General features: G+C 40.1%; 3 protein-coding genes across 5 annotated transcripts; 1 reads left to right on the forward strand and 2 right to left on the reverse strand.

Moving 5' to 3' along the window:
• Nucleotides 1-44: 44 nt before the first annotated feature.
• rbbp8 (retinoblastoma binding protein 8) lies at nucleotides 45-4916 on the reverse strand. 3 transcript variants are annotated; one of them, XM_028432720.1, is made up of 19 exons: nucleotides 4806-4916; nucleotides 4355-4484; nucleotides 4204-4246; nucleotides 3868-3963; nucleotides 3637-3728; nucleotides 3219-3291; nucleotides 2788-2969; nucleotides 2605-2700; nucleotides 2429-2502; nucleotides 2276-2322; nucleotides 1875-2133; nucleotides 1534-1693; nucleotides 1341-1429; nucleotides 1104-1218; nucleotides 871-1032; nucleotides 737-776; nucleotides 533-620; nucleotides 306-447; nucleotides 45-168 (listed from the first exon to the last, which is right to left on the reverse strand). In XM_028432720.1, the coding sequence occupies exons 2-19, from the start codon at nucleotides 4452-4454 to the stop codon at nucleotides 71-73; spliced, it is 1956 nt and encodes a 651-aa protein (XP_028288521.1). In that variant the 5' UTR covers nucleotides 4455-4484; nucleotides 4806-4916; the 3' UTR covers nucleotides 45-70. The 3 variants fall into 3 exon arrangements, with proteins under 3 accessions (XP_028288521.1, XP_028288522.1, XP_028288520.1); XM_028432721.1 differs by having other exon boundaries at nucleotides 4355-4480; nucleotides 4806-4913; XM_028432719.1 differs by lacking the exon at nucleotides 4806-4916 and adding an exon at nucleotides 4724-4801.
• Nucleotides 4917-5446: 530 nt separating this feature from the next.
• On the reverse strand, nucleotides 5447-9820 carry fam168b (family with sequence similarity 168 member B). The gene is made up of 7 exons (XM_028432779.1): nucleotides 9699-9820; nucleotides 8229-8320; nucleotides 8050-8133; nucleotides 7431-7573; nucleotides 7145-7343; nucleotides 6933-7057; nucleotides 5447-6852 (listed from the first exon to the last, which is right to left on the reverse strand). Exons 2-6 carry the CDS (start codon nucleotides 8296-8298, stop codon nucleotides 6945-6947), a joined length of 609 nt encoding a protein of 202 aa, XP_028288580.1. The 5' UTR covers nucleotides 8299-8320; nucleotides 9699-9820; the 3' UTR covers nucleotides 5447-6852; nucleotides 6933-6944.
• Nucleotides 9821-10381: 561 nt separating this feature from the next.
• Nucleotides 10382-12921, forward strand: fbxo45 (F-box protein 45). Its single transcript, XM_028432770.1, has 3 exons — nucleotides 10382-10873; nucleotides 11512-11868; nucleotides 11954-12921. Exons 1-3 carry the CDS (start codon nucleotides 10547-10549, stop codon nucleotides 12137-12139), a joined length of 870 nt encoding a protein of 289 aa, XP_028288571.1. The 5' UTR covers nucleotides 10382-10546; the 3' UTR covers nucleotides 12140-12921.
• Nucleotides 12922-15572: the final 2651 nt, after the last annotated feature.

The raw sequence follows: 15572 nt of genomic DNA on the forward strand, positions 1-15572 counted from the left end.
TGTAATTTAACAGTGTTTTCTTTATAAAGCTTTTCATTAAATAAGTACATTATTCTACAGAGAAGTGTTTTTAGCTCTCCTGCTCACTTTGCTTAAGGGAGAATAAAGCATTTAGAGGTTGTCTTCTACGTAAACGTGCCTGAGGATTCTTCTCTTCTCTGATGTAACCTATGAAAGAGGACAATTGTATCTTTAGGACAGTACAGACTCCTGTCGTGCAATTAAAGCCACAAAGCACCTTCTGGAGAAATGAGCTAAAATTCTAAGCCACCGTGGCTAAATTAAACATGAACTGGTTACATTACCTCTGTCGATGCAGGTCTGTGTTGATGGGAATCCAACTTCCCAGAAGTTTTCTGGAGTAGAAGGAGGAATATACAGGAAACGGTGCCTCGAGCAGGCGGACAGCTTTTTCTGCTTCTCCTCCTCTGGCAGATGAGCGTAATACTGCAAGAAATCACATTTATTTGAATTGAGGATCAGAGTTGGGGAAAAAAATCATATTTTTATGCCTTTTGCTCACAATACTTACAACTTCACATTCCTTACAGGTGGTACCCTTCAGTTTTCTTCTCTCGTCCTTTTTGCGGATTACAGCCACATGTGCAAATGTTGGTTGTCTAACGCAAAAAAAAGATTAGGGTCGACAATGTCCATTAAACAAGAATGTAATAAAACTGCAGCCTTCACTTAAAAAATGTAATTAAATAAAAAAAATAAAATCGGTGTTTCTTACCCTGCTTTTCTACGAGGAGGGCTCTCTGGTGGCTCTTGTGCTAATTTGGGAGAATAAAACCAACATTTAAGAGTTCAGATCTGACGTGAAACAAAAAAATAGCTGTTGAAAAACAGTTGCTTCAGAACGTCTACCATCATGCTCCTCTTCTTCCTTTTCCTCCTCTTCATAGTCATCAGAATCATCATCACAGGGTTGGCTTCGGCCTAAGTGTGGACTGTTGTACGACTTGTACTCCCCATAAGCTGTTGTTTCAAAAAGCATATCCATACTGTCGTTTGCCTTCTCTCCTAGTCCTTAAAGAGAGGATGAACAAATTACATTTTTAGCACATTTTGATAATTTTGCATAATTTCCTGGTGATTACCAGTTGCACTGTCTTCTGTGTCCTGGTCCGTTACTCCCTGACATTGAAGTAAGCTGTGACTGACCCAAGTGATGTCAGTGTCTACCAGTTCTCCAGGAAGCTGTTTTTCATCCTCCTACAACAAACACACACAAACACAAAAGTGTAATTTGTAGGTATTCTTGATGACTGTATGGTTCGTTATATTCTGAACAAAACTTCAGATTCGAATCAGTGAAACAGGTCATGTGACTGTACCTCATCTGTCCTCCATTCACTGTCATACAGAGAGAGAGCCAGTGCAGGATCTATGCTCCACATTTGCTCCACTGTTTGCTTATTTTCTTCTGGGAAAGCAGAATTTGCAAGGTAACATTAAAGAAAACTCATAATTAAACATGATAAAGACTGACATAAATCAGACATAATCAAATGATCTTTGGAAACGTACTGTCTTCAGTTTTAGGCTGGTGATGTGAAGCGTTCAGATGTAGAGGAGTTCTCTGCTTCCTAACATCTTGAACATATTTCATGTTTGGCTTCTTGAAGGCAGGACTTATACAAGAGATGTCTGGTCTTTGACTAGAAGTCTCCTTTTGTGCTGACCAAACCTATGACATAAAAAAATAAATAAAAACTTTACATGTGTCTTTCGAATGTCTTCAAAGAAAGTCACCACTACAGACAAGATTTGTTTCATGTCTTATTTTGAAACGACAGAATAAAGTATGTTATACAGAGGCCAGGGCACATGCTGCTGCATACACATTTACAGTTGAACCTTTGTCTTGCCTTGCTGTCCAGTTGCTCCTTCTTGCTGACAGATGTTGAGCTTTGGTGGATCGCTTCAGGTTGCCTGACTGTGTCTTTTTGGATTCCTTGCTCGTTGTAATCCCGAATCTCTGGCTCACTTTCTTCCTTCCTGCGTTTGGACTTGCACATGGAGCCATCTTGTGAAAACCGTTTGACCCGTGGGAGAAGAGACGGAGACGTCTCTGTGGTCGAGTCTGGACAGTGGATCAGTGTGGACGAAGGGGAGAAGCTAAAAGGCCTTTAGCAGAAAAGTAAACACAGCGATGGTGGTAGACAAATCAGATGTTTTTAATGAATGAGAATAAAACTGCCACAACTACACCAAACTCTAAATATAAGAGGCTTTAGTGTCAGCCATGTCTCAACTGTGTTGTGCTTACTTTTTAAGTTTTGAGCTGCATTGCTGGTTTCTAGCCACCTCCATTTTCTAAGGAGGAAAATAAAGAGCAATGTAAAACAAATTCCACTGCCATACTTAGTAGTAAGTATACTTAGAAGTAATTCAGTGCAGTCAGTGATCACCTTCTACCTACCGTGTGATGCTTAACAAGAAGATCGAGGCCACACGTTTCTGCGACGGCCTCCTCCACATCCTCACACACATCATCTGAAAAGTTCCACATAAAGAACTTTTACACTTCTCAACATGTAAATAAACATTTCTGTTGTTTTCTACATGAATTCAGGCTTTTAGTAGATGAAATCTTACTTGAGATCTGCGATGCGTCCAGTTCACAAGTATTTGGCACAAGCACTTCGGCTCTGTCTGGGTTTTTTATGCCGCCGACAGGATCTTTATTTAACTCTTTAAAATAAAAGAACAGCACAGGTGAGAACACATCGTTCCTTCAGACAGGTTCACGAGGAGGAAGTTGCTCTAAAGAGGACTGACCTTTGAAGAGGGAGTTGTTAGAGTGAGGTAGAGGCCTCTCTGTGTAGCAAACGTGTTTAATTTTGTTGATACTTTTATGTTTCTTCAGTCTGTTTGCCACAGGAAAGGAGGCTGGTAGGACTGGTGAATCAGGGATGATTCCCTCTTCATGTTCAGGCGACGAGACCTCCTGGGCCTCAGAACTGTTAAAAACAACATATGTAATGCTCAAATGGGAACTGAAACTTCGCTTAGGTTTATGCAGAACACCACAATTCACTGAACCTGGAGACTGTTCAGTATAGTACGGCATAGGTTTAACGGATGGAGAAATTAGTTAAAACAGAAGTGGATGACCTGGCTGTAAGGCCTGTAGTTCTGATAAATATAGAATATACCAAGGGTTTGATTTAATCATATAATCACATAACATACTACATTTATGAACTTACCGAGACATCTTTAGTTTTTGCAGTTCTGCCTGTAGCTGTCTGTTTTCATCTTCCAGCCTGTTTCTTTCATTCTCTGAAGAACAAAACATAGAGTTAAATGATAAACTTTACTCTTCTGAGCAGTTTTTCTTCTTTTAGCTTTTTAACATTGTGCCACTTGAGTCTTGTTGACTCCACAGAAGAGGATACTTTAACAACAAACAGAAATGTTACATGGTCATATCTGAAAGAGGCTAAAACACAGTGACTTATAACAACAGCAGAAAAAACTAATCTATTGAAATGGTACAATTTTGGACAAATAATCCCTCTATAAATCTCCAACAGTCTACAGATATATAGTTAATGCCAATTTTTTTAAATTTACATTTCTTTACATGTTACATCAATAACAATAGTTCACATACAAAATACTCACTCAGTTTAGCGATAAGATTTAGGTTCTTCTCTTGATTAATTTTCAGGTTCTCCTTTAGCAGGGTACACTGATCACACTCTCCTGTCCGAAGCCTGGAAACAAAGAGTTGCTTGTCTTTATGCTTCATATAATTTCTTCCATATAAAATGTGACAGAAGATTAGTTCTGCGGAATCAGAGCAAAACAAACACGGCAAATATGCAAATCTGCATCTGCCTTTGAGGTAGTTACCTTTCCTCCAGGAGACTGATAGTATCCTGCAGGGTTTTGTTTTGTTCCTTGAGCTGCTGATTGCGATTGTAAAACACCTCAAGCCTCTGTGCATCTCTGTAAAGAACACACTACTTCAATACAGCTAACAGGAGAAGGATGAGACTTCACAGAATTTACACCTGGCGAATCAATCACAAGTGAATAGCTCTAAGGGCAGGTGAGCGAGCGACCCATTAGTCATCAGATCACCCAAAACTAAACAAGAACAGTGTGACTACAGATTGCACATAGAGCTTACTCAAACACAAGTTTTCTATTTATCCATAGAAACCATGTGAGATACAATGTACTCACAAACAGCGGTCCTTTTTCAACTTGCTCACTTTTGCTTCCAGCTCTAAAAACAGCAACAAATTAACAAGATTAGCATCTGACCTCACAGGAACTAACCTAAACAGGATGTAATCGCACTTATGTACATATATAGTGTATCATCATGTGTTACCTTGAAGTGCATTGTGGTGGCACTCTCCAAGTTGCCTCCATAAATCTTCAAAGACATCAGATGGTTTGGTGGTCCCGCTGCTCAGAGCCGGACTGCTCATCCTACATTCACTTAAACAAGGAGCTTCTAACTAAAGCAATTAGAACAATATTAGGCGTTTGTCTACTTCCATGCAATATATAACAATATTATACAATGACTGGCGTTAAGTAAGGCTAATTTAGAACTGACAACCTGTGAACGAGAGGTTAAACTACTTTGTATCGTTTAGCATTTACAGCTAGTCTTTAGCCTCCGCCATGGATTCAATCTAAAACAGTTCTTACGACTAACTTCATTTACATTTTTTAATTATAATACAGCATGTACCTGCATTCAGCCCTGACTGCTGTAAACAAAATAATGTCAGATAAATGAGTTCTATTGCGGCTGCGCATTGATTCAAACTTACACAGCGCGTCCAAGAAGCTGTTCAAATTTTCTCGAGATAAACAGTGAAGTAAATGTAATTGTAAACACACTCTACACTTCCTCCTGTGTCCCGAACATAACAAAATCCAAATTCGCGCGCCGAAATGCATGCTGGGAAGACTCTTCTTCTTCTGTCTGCTATATTGTGTTAAACGTAAAACAGCGCCCCCACAAGGTTAAACTTAAAGATGTGCAAAAATAAGGTAAACTCTGCTGAGCTGAAATCTTTCTATTAAAAATAGTATTTAAATAAAACATTTTTTATTTTTTTTTTATTTTAGTGTGCATTTCTTTTCAGGGTAAAAACGCATAATAGAACACCATACAAGATGTGTAACCAAAATATATAGTAAAACATACCAATACTACTCGTTGACAAATTTAGATTATTTATTATTACCGTATTGTATAAACCCATGCCTCAACATAAGCAAATAAGTTCTGTTATAAAGAAGATACTCTGGATGCTGTGTGTTATTCCACTACAATGTAATCAGAGTGAATAATAAGGTATCCTGAATAGATTCTCTTGTATTTACCTGCTTGGGTGAGACATCCACCTAAGAAAAATCAAGAGTAATGCCAGTGATTATTCTTATATTTGTTTTTATTTTTGGTCTTTCTTTAGAATACAAAACAGGAACCAAAACCACAAAAATAACATTTACAAAACAGATCGTTTAACTGAGGTGACTGAGGCAACATAGAAAAGCATGTCTGAAACAGTGATATTGGTGGGTTAGCCTGGAACCTTGAGGTAAAACAGCGAGCAATGTCAAAAAAGGTCAAATATCTCTACAAACTGTTTTAAATTAGTGCCTTCATTCAGTAGTGCTATTCACAAATGGAGTTTAACAACATCACGTTGTCCTAACATGGCCACAGCTAGCAGTGATTTTAATGATGTAGTGCTTCAGGCCTACCTAAGAGCAATTTGATTATAGTGACACGTAAGTCTAAAATTCTAAGCATTTTGCACTGTATGGCACCATTTTTAATGGTTTCTTTTTACTTCCTTTGTCATAAACACTTACACACACACACACAGAGCACTGTTTCTGCTCATTCACTTTCATTACATGGGTGCTTGATGGATGATTTCCAACAACTTTCTTTACTTGTTCCCCACCAAGAACACTTCTGGCTAAAATAAGTGAATATTTCTAACATTGATATATCACCCAAGCAGTAGCTGCTTCAGACTTTTGGAAAAAAAAGACTCTCTTTTTTTCTTAAACACGGCAGGTAAAACAAAAGTACTTAGAATGATTAAGTGCTGGAATGGCCACTAGTCAGAGGCACAAACTCAAAGTCCCATCTGTTTTCCTACAAAATACAAAAATGGTAAGACAAAATGCATACACTGCATCACTGAAAGAAACACTGAACTAAACACAAAGCGGTGAAAATAGTACAGTTTGGTCTGCGCTTGATTACGCAGGTGTGTTTTTGCATGATGGAACGTTTCTTGTCTTTTCTTCTTTCACATTTAAGACATGGTCACTGGTGAGTCAGCATCGCAGATTATTACTTCTTTTTAGTTCCTTTGGATGTGTGCCTTTTGTTTGATTTGCATCTGTCACAGCAGGTAGTTTGAGCTAGCATTACTTCATATATCTATATATACACATGCATTCAACATCATATGTATCCTCCAAATAAAAATAAAAAAAAATAATCCAAACTCCCTTTTCACCACTTAAAAGAGTTTAAAACTGTAAAAACCTGCATGGAAGTCCACAAAAAAAGTTTGCATGGAGGCTTTGCAGCTGGATGCGAGATATGCAGCAAGTTGTAGAGGTGCTGGCGCTGGGGGTGGGGGGTGTTGTGGAATGCAGATCTTAAGGGGTCAGGAGGATGGGCCTACTCTTCACCCCTCTCAATATTCAAATGGGCCTGTAGTTGGGTATTAGATTCACATTATGCTGGAAGAAGAGTAACTGGTTGCAGACGCTGCCGGAGCAGGTCTTCACCAAGAGCAAAAAACACTGGAGTAGAGTGTGAATGCATATCTAACATCTTCTTACCTGCAGAGAAAATAACATGCATAAACATAAATACTTTTTAATAATATTTTTCTCTCTACTGTTACATACATGATACTTACATGTCCCTCTCTTCACCACTGTGGGGGCACATAGCTGTAGCTAGGTGTGCCAGGAGGCCTATATGTGGGCATCGTGACTGGGTGGGGGGCAACAGGCACTGGCGATGGAGTTGTCAACAAAGTGCCTGAGAAGTGACCACCATAGATAGAACTCATGCATCCATGATCAGCATCATTTCGAATTAGACAAGTTATGAACTGTTGTTGCTCACCAGCTGACATAGCCATGGTGGTGCCAGCTACCATTCCCATGGCAACACCATTGGGGCGAGGAGGAGGGATAGGTGGGGCATACATAGCTGCAGGCATCCCATTTGGCTGGACCACTGTCGTGTGATGGATAACATGAGGTGGTGCAGCGTACAGTGGCTGTGTGTAGTAAGGGCCTTGTTGTTGTGAAGGTATTAATGCCTACAATACAAAACAAACAGCATGAGACATAATAACTAGAGTATTACTGTTGTTAAGACAAACTGGGGAAGTCTAAAAAACACCGACCTGTGCATAGGGGTTCTGTTGGGCATAAGTGCTCCGGACAGGGTAAACGGCAGAAGGGTAGGGATTTGGTGAAGAGGAGTATGGTGGGACAGTCCCTGTGTTGGGAGAGCAGGACATTTTGAAAGGAGTGCCTGGAGCGTAGCCTAGAGTGGGAAGGAGACACCTCACATTAGTGCTGTTATTTTTGGAACAAGAATCTAGAATCCGTGCAGAAGCGCTGGCTGTGTGGCTTAGTGAACAAAGACTTCAATCAGCAGAGGGTACAGTGGATTTAGAGATTTGAAGGGTGCTCTGCTGTCGATGAAGATTCTCCACATTATTTATTTATGAGTATGAAGCAAGGCAACTGGACTTGTTAAGAGTTCCTCTTTGCTACTCTTTAAAGCAACTTGATCAGTTCTGATGAGTACTCCGCTAGGCAAACTAGGTGATACTTACACCAATGTCACCCACTAATAACTTATATTTTAGGCTGTATACAATACATATAGAGACTTACAAATTTAGAAGCTATTTAAATGCACGGAATAACATTTAACACATGTGATTAAGAACAATCATGTCTGAAGAATCTTAAATATTTTCATATGAACTCCAGCAGATGCAAATTCATTCTTACCACTGGGGAAGGCTGGGTTTGCTCCAGCGTAGACATTAGGAGTGTAAGCTGGAGCAGCTGCATAACCAACAGGAAATCCAGCTGCTGTAAACACAAACAGAACAAAGAAAGAGTCGTTTGCCAAATCATTATGATACTAACAGAAACCACTTTACATCAACATCCTAACGCTTAATTACCTGGGTAGCCTATTCCTTTAGTATTGGTAAAGGGTACCCCTGTTGGTGCAGGGCTGTATACTGGATTCATTGTGGTCACCTACTCACAGATGCTGCAATGAAAGAAGCAGAGAAATTATACATAAGAATGTGACCTCATCAGAATATATTTTTTTTTACTGCCAAGATGATAAATTAAACCAGCTCAGCCTTAGATTACTGTACTTTGTGCATTTTGAACTGACCAAAACATGCAAATATGTAAAAGTGTGCACCGGCAGTAGCATAAGTAAGATGACCTTGCAAGGTCAGAGTACTAGCTACTGTACACACATTCTCAGAATGGAAATACAACATTTAGAAAATATTTCTTGTGGTGCAATGCAGCATAACTCAACCAACATTACAGTAGAAACGTTTTGTTTTCTCTCCTTTTACATACTGCAGTAATTATAAACTTCAATGTACCCTACAATTCAAACACACATTTAGAAATTGTTTTGTATATATATTTATATGTTCAAGCCGTTAGTTCCAACATTTACACAACTAATAATTTCATTTACATGAAAAACTTGGACCTCTGCTGCTTATTATTAGTTCTAGTACTCCACTTTAGGTGTGCCTCAGTGCTGCCATCTAGCTGGGTTTCATGCGCCACTGCATTAATTTAAACGCCTGTTCATTCTAAGAACACAGGCTACAGTGACTAAACGACTTTTAAAGGTGAAAACACTGAAATTAGTGTATGGATTTGAAATGTGAGTAGAATAATGTGCACTATTTAAGAGCGTACAATTCCAAAGGTAATTGTTTATTTATGGAAAAAAAACATTTCGTTATTTTTACGAATTGCCGCATTCAATAATATTAAATAATATAAAATATTATAATTTAATAATTCAGCCATTTCTACATTAGTTCTCATCCTCATCGTCCTGCAGGACTTGACGCACAGTGGACGATAGGAGGTAAAAGTGTGAGGCTTGCTAAATTTCTTTCTTTTAATAAAAAATCTTATAAAGTGATTTTTATTTTTGGTTTGTTTGTGAGCTTCTATTCTGTAGGTTTTGATAATAATAACGTCTTCGCCTATTTCCTTCAAGGTGACGTTAAATATGATGCGTGCAAAAATAAAGATGGCAACCTTTAAGTGGAAGAATTTTGAAAGGTGAACGTAGCGGGGCTTTGTTATCATTTAGCTAGCTTAGCTTACAAGCTTCACAAGGTGCACCACATGAGCTTAGTCGAGCGCCTGTGGCTTAGCAGGTAGACTCCGGTGAACACGCTGACCTGCTAATCACCTGTCTGACCGCGCAAAACCTCTGGACTGTCCCCGGACAGCAGACAGATGGGGGACAGCTTGTCAACAGGCCGCATAGCACAGGAGGCAGGCAGCCAAACAGCTGTGTCCTGCAGTAACGCCTTTCCCAACACTAGAAAAAAAACTCACACATATTTCTATTTTCACGATAACCCGCAATAACTTACTGTTAGCAGTTTTATCCGTCCGCTAGTCCTCTCCTCTGGTCTTCTGCTGTAAAATGAAATTAAGCTAGCTGCTGTTTTTGCTCCCAGATGCTTTGCTTAACTCTTTTGAGCACCCCGCGTCACTTCCGTGTAGTGTCACGTGGTCTCACAACGTACAAATACCACATCGTTCTTATTTTTAAAATTAAACGACGATTTTTTTTTCTTCATGAATTTGTATATGTTGTCGTTATAAATAAAATACGAATTTTATATTAACTACAAAAAATACGGTTATAAATTAAACTAAAAAAAAATGAATACGGAAAACGATTTTTGAATAAAAATGCAATACTATTTCTATACATTTGACTTTTTTGCTTTTTTTAAAAAAATATTTAAGTAAATTACCAGACTGTCGCTGCACTAAACTATAATAATGACTATAATAACATTGCAACACTAGCGATCCTCTGTGAGCTCATTACTGTGTCCGTCCGCGGTCCTTGCAGGCAATAAAAAAATATTTACATGAGCAGGTGCTTCCTTGTATCAGACAACGCGACGACACTGAATTTGTACGTGTTAATTTACCATTTAGCTAAATTCATACTTTTACTAATTAATGTGTATGTGTTATTGACAGCGATGAATTACATGTATTTGCTCTTTAAGGACCTTGACGCATCGTTTCCATTCAGCCATTGAACTGGGAAGCGTAAGGTCCATACTGTTGTGGTTTTAGTACGACCTGTGCATTGATTTATTGTTAAAATGACGTTATTTAACTTATATTAGAAGTCATCCTAAGGCGTAAGGTGAAATTATTTGATCGGCTGTTGTCGTCGTGCTGCTGAGCAGGGGGCATAATGTCTGGAGCGGCCGGTGGGAGTGGAGGCTCCTCCTGTTTGGGCGCAGCAGCGGCAGCCAGTTGCAGCTCTGCCGGCTCTCCCTACGCTACCGCGGCCGGAGGAGGCGCAGGGGTGGCCGGGAGGTTGCCAGTTCGGGTTCTGGAGCACATTTTCTCCTACTTGGATCTGTCTGATTTGATGCGGTGTGCGTTCGTCTGCTGGCAGTGGAACAATACCTTGGCGGATGAAAACAGCGAGGTGTGGCGCAGCCTCTGCAACCGGACTCTGAGCGATGAAGCTCTGCGGTCTGACATCCTGTGCAACCTGGCTACCTACAAGGGGAAAGTATGTTAACCAGTATAGGTAACACCTTTTCTGGGGGGTTGATAAACAATGTTTATAACTCGGCCTGGTTAGTGTGTCTATAAATGCTCTGATCCATCCAGGTCATGTTATGTCAGAGTTTAAATCGAGTTAAACCTCTAAACTGTATCACAGAATAGTGCAATCTCTGACATGGAGATGCAAAATAGATCAATAGTTGGTGTTTATCATGTGTTTTGTTGTCACAAATAAGGAAGTAGTCCTCCATTTTATCCTTGGATGGCACATTGGGGTCAGTATTATTGTTTACTATGTGCAGGAATAGTAGGATGGTGAATACCTCACTTGGAGAAGCAGATGTTTTTTTTAACTTGTACTTCTCCTATCCACCCTTTTCATTTATTAATCATTGTGTTAAAGAGACAATTTTTATTTCATTATTCTTCTCCTCAGCTCAGATATACCTGATGCAGTGATGGAGAGAACCGCTGTATGCATCCAGTGTTACAGAGAGTGAGCAGGTTGCTCATTCAGACATGAAGTGCATGCTTGAAAGCGGCTTATATTATGAAACACCTTGCAAAATCTTTGAGCTCTGATGAATGCAAGAATCCATGCTGTAAATTTGATCAATATCCTCTCCTCTTCCTCCCCTACAGCTCAGGGCTTACCAACACGCTTTAAGTTCCCACGACTGCTCCCGCAATGTTTACGTGAAGAAGAACGGCTTTACCCTGCACCGCAATCCTATTGCCCAGAGCACGGACGGTGCACGTGGAAAAATCGGCTTTTCAGAAGGTCGGCACGCCTGGGAGATCTGGTGGGAAGGCCCTCTTGGCACTGTGGCAGTGATAGGTATTGCCACAAAGCGGGCGGTGATGCAGTGCCAGGGCTACGTGGCCCTGCTCGGCAGCGATGACCAGAGCTGGGGCTGGAACCTAGTCGACAATAACCTGCTTCACAACGGGGAGGTCAATGGAAATTTCCCACAGTGCAACAATGCACCTAAATATCAGGTAGGAACTAGAGACCCATCAGATTTTAAATTATACAAAAACTATTTTGTAAAATCTAAAATATGTGATTTTTGCTCATCTACAGATTGGGGAGAGAATACGTGTAATTCTTGACATGGATGACAAGACATTAGCCTTCGAAAGGGGGTTTGAGTTTCTCGGAGTAGCGTTTCGTGGACTGCCCAAAGCCTGCCTGTTCCCCGCTGTCTCTGCAGTCTATGGCAACACTGAAGTCACCATGGTGTATCTAGGAAAACCGCTAGATGGCTAAAAGCACCAAAAACCTGTGCCAACATCCAAACTCACGTGCCCCTGGCGAGTGCAGGACTTCCTTTCTGTCAACAGACCCTCAGCTCACCCTGTTTGTCGTGCCGTTTCAGGGTTCGGGAAGCCAAATGGTCAAGTTTCTTCCACAGAACAGAATAACACATAAACAAAGAGTGTCTGCAGTTCTACAGCTCAACTCAGAGTCAGATTTTGTGGACACACCACAGGGGAAAAGGAATGTATAAAAAATGTTTCTGTATCAACGTGGAAGTGTCCACTTTTACACTTTAGCTGCTGGACTGTTTTTCTTCACATAACAGGGGAACATCATATAACTTCATACAGTGCTGAACATTTACTTGAGGTTTTATTTCTGCTTGAATGAGGCCAAACTACTCTAAACTGTGGCAAACACTCTAACATTTTAAGTTAAACAGTTGTTGTTCATAGAAACACCTCATTGTGGATTAACTATAAGCAGTGACTGGATTATCATAACCTTTATGCCAAATCAATGTGATCCAATCTTATATTCTGATGGTGGTAAACAGCATCAAGGACATGCGGACCAACTGCCCTGCATGCGCATGGGTCACCACACACCACCTCCCCTTTTAAAATCCTCATCCAATAATGGTGACTCTATACCTGAATCGTCTGTGTCCTTTTTAATGTGCTACTGTAGTATTACACATTATTTATTTCTTGGTTTTATCGATGGTACTATAGATACTGTATGGTTAAAAGGCCTGAAAATAAAGTCTTACATGGTGCCACTCAGAATAAGGATAGAGCTCGTTTTTATGGTGTTTACACCACAGTCTCCACGCCATGTTTTATACAGCAGTCAAAAGATATAATCAAGGTTGCAGAAATACTTTTGTGAGGCAGGAATAAAGTAATAAGAAACTGTAAATTGATAAATCATCAGCTCTGCTGGTGTTTGTAACCAGGCAACATGGAGAACAGCCACTAGGAAAGACTGTTATGTAGGACTTTAATGGGTACCACCATCACAATGGATGTCACGAGCCAAGATACTGGTGTATAGTGAAAGAAATGACAGCACTAAAAATATTCTTCAAGGACACACAAGGTGTCTGATACCGTCACAAAACTGCAAACTATGTAGTTTCTCTAAGCCAACAGTATAATGCAGGTGTTTATTATATGCACAATATTTCACATGCGTCAGCTCATTGCTGATATAAGTTAAAGGCACACAACAAATTATACTGCAAAAAACCTTACAGTATGTATAGAAAGAATATACGATGAATGCCTTTTGCTCAGCAGCATGCACAGAGCTTAATTCCATGATGAAGGGCAGAATTTCTATGATGTACTGTATATAAAGCAGGCAGCATTTTGACCACACTACAGAGCTGTACATACAAGGATACAACCTGGATATAAATCTTGAAGATTCTCAGCAAACATTTAAAGCTACACATTGGCTGCAAATACTGAAGGTCTTCGCCTACATCACGACACATATAAGTCAGCAAAGCTTGAAGCAATCATTTCAATGTATGGTACTGTCATCGTTTGTGCGCTCTATCAAAAATTTGTTCAAGTAATATGGCGACCCTAACTCTGTTCCAAAGAAAAGAAAATAGAGCATCTGTTCAAGGAAAAATCTTCCGCTGCGCATTAAGAGATGCTTTTAACTTTTTAGCCAACAACAGATTGTTTTGAAATATACAGAATCAGCTGACCATGAATACCCCCCTCCCCTTCTTTCAGTCTGTTTGAGTGCCTCTTTTTTAGTTTGTTGGATTGTCTTCAATGTCAGTCTGCCATCTTGGATTATTTCCATTGCACAGTGTGTGTGTGTCTTGGCTGATTTCCTCTGGCATGAATGTGTTGCATTTGTTATATATTTAGCCATATAGGTACCTTAAAGTATGTCTGCTGCTAATGTTTGGAGTAATACAACATTACACAGGCTGTCAGAGACTAGGAGATGGGTTCCTCCAAATGACAACACATCTTGTTTCCACAAGAGGGCAGCGACCGTCTTGTGCATGACTTGAAATAGCTTCACACTAAAGAAAAACCTGGATGTGTTCAGGCATACATCTCAAGAAGAACAGAGCTATGAATGAAGCAACCTTCAGCAGTGCACTCAAACAGGAGGTTTAAATACCGGAATACATAACACAGAGAGAGCACATACAGCCTGAGACACTGTGAGTCTATTTCTCTTCACTTTTAAGCCCATCCGTCACACACTAACTGCCAAACCACCTCCTCAGCTCTCAAAAATAAAACTCAAATGTTGATGCTGTACCATTTCTTTAAATGGCTTCAGCTGCTGAAACAGACAATTTATAGTGTACAGAATTCACACTTGAGCTGCACGTGTTCACACTAAAACAAGGACTACATTCGCTCACAGCTCACAACTGGAGGTGATCACTAAAGAAGCTTCAGTCATTCAATGGACGAATGGAAAGGCAGCTCAAATGCACACTATAGGTGTCAGTCGCCAATGATAGCATCAGAGATATATCAGAATTAAAGGTCCAAATTTACATCTATTTCCTTTCACAGTGTCGACCTTCTCATACAGGCCAGGTGTCTGTGAAATTACAGAAGTTGCTGTTTTTAAGCTAAGCTGCAGCTTCCTAGGCAAAGGAACATCATCCAACAAACAAGAAGTCTCAATGTGACACTTTATATATTTGTCAATAAGAAAATGGTCAGTGGCAGCCTGCATCCTGTCAATTTGGCCCATGGTCGATAAGTTGAGTGCCACGATTATTATTTTATTATCTTCCACATGCTCATCCCCTGTGGTGTATAATGTCACATATTAAAGACAATTTAAAAAGTATTGTTCATATAGACTTCTAAATCTTGTTGCAGCCTAAACACAGTCGGAAGTGAGAGCTATAGATGTCCTCTCTGAAAACAGGAAGGAATCACTCACCAATCAACTCTCCAAAGACGACACCATCACTTCCTGATTCCTAATTCCCTATTCTTACACCCACTACATGACAAAGAAGAAACACGTTAACAGCTAACACGACGGCAGTGAGCTCACTGTGCCTTCATCTGCCGGAGTGAACAAAGCACCGACTCTGAGGCTTAAAGTTGGTGCAGGATTATTAATGTTCATAGTAAAACATAGATGACACTGCCTCAGTTCCACCATTCACCAGTTTACAATCACATTTTGGTTTGTTGTCTTGCATTATCTGACCCAAAGCACTGCAGCCCTTTTAAGGTAGTACTTCATTCAGTGTGTGCATGTGTGTGTGTGTAGATGCAATATGTCTTTTTGTCTGTTGCACTGAGAGGCCAGAAAATCAGGCAGGAAGGGTGTGTGTGTGTTGAGCGGTTTCCTCTCTAGAAGGTTGGCTGATCAGAATGAGCAAAGGGTGTGAAGGGTGTGTTCTTGTTGGGTTTTTGTGGTAGCAGTTGCGCTA

This window comes from Parambassis ranga, chromosome 20 (assembly GCF_900634625.1).
Source record: "Parambassis ranga chromosome 20, fParRan2.1, whole genome shotgun sequence".
Taxonomy (NCBI): domain Eukaryota; kingdom Metazoa; phylum Chordata; class Actinopteri; family Ambassidae; genus Parambassis; species Parambassis ranga.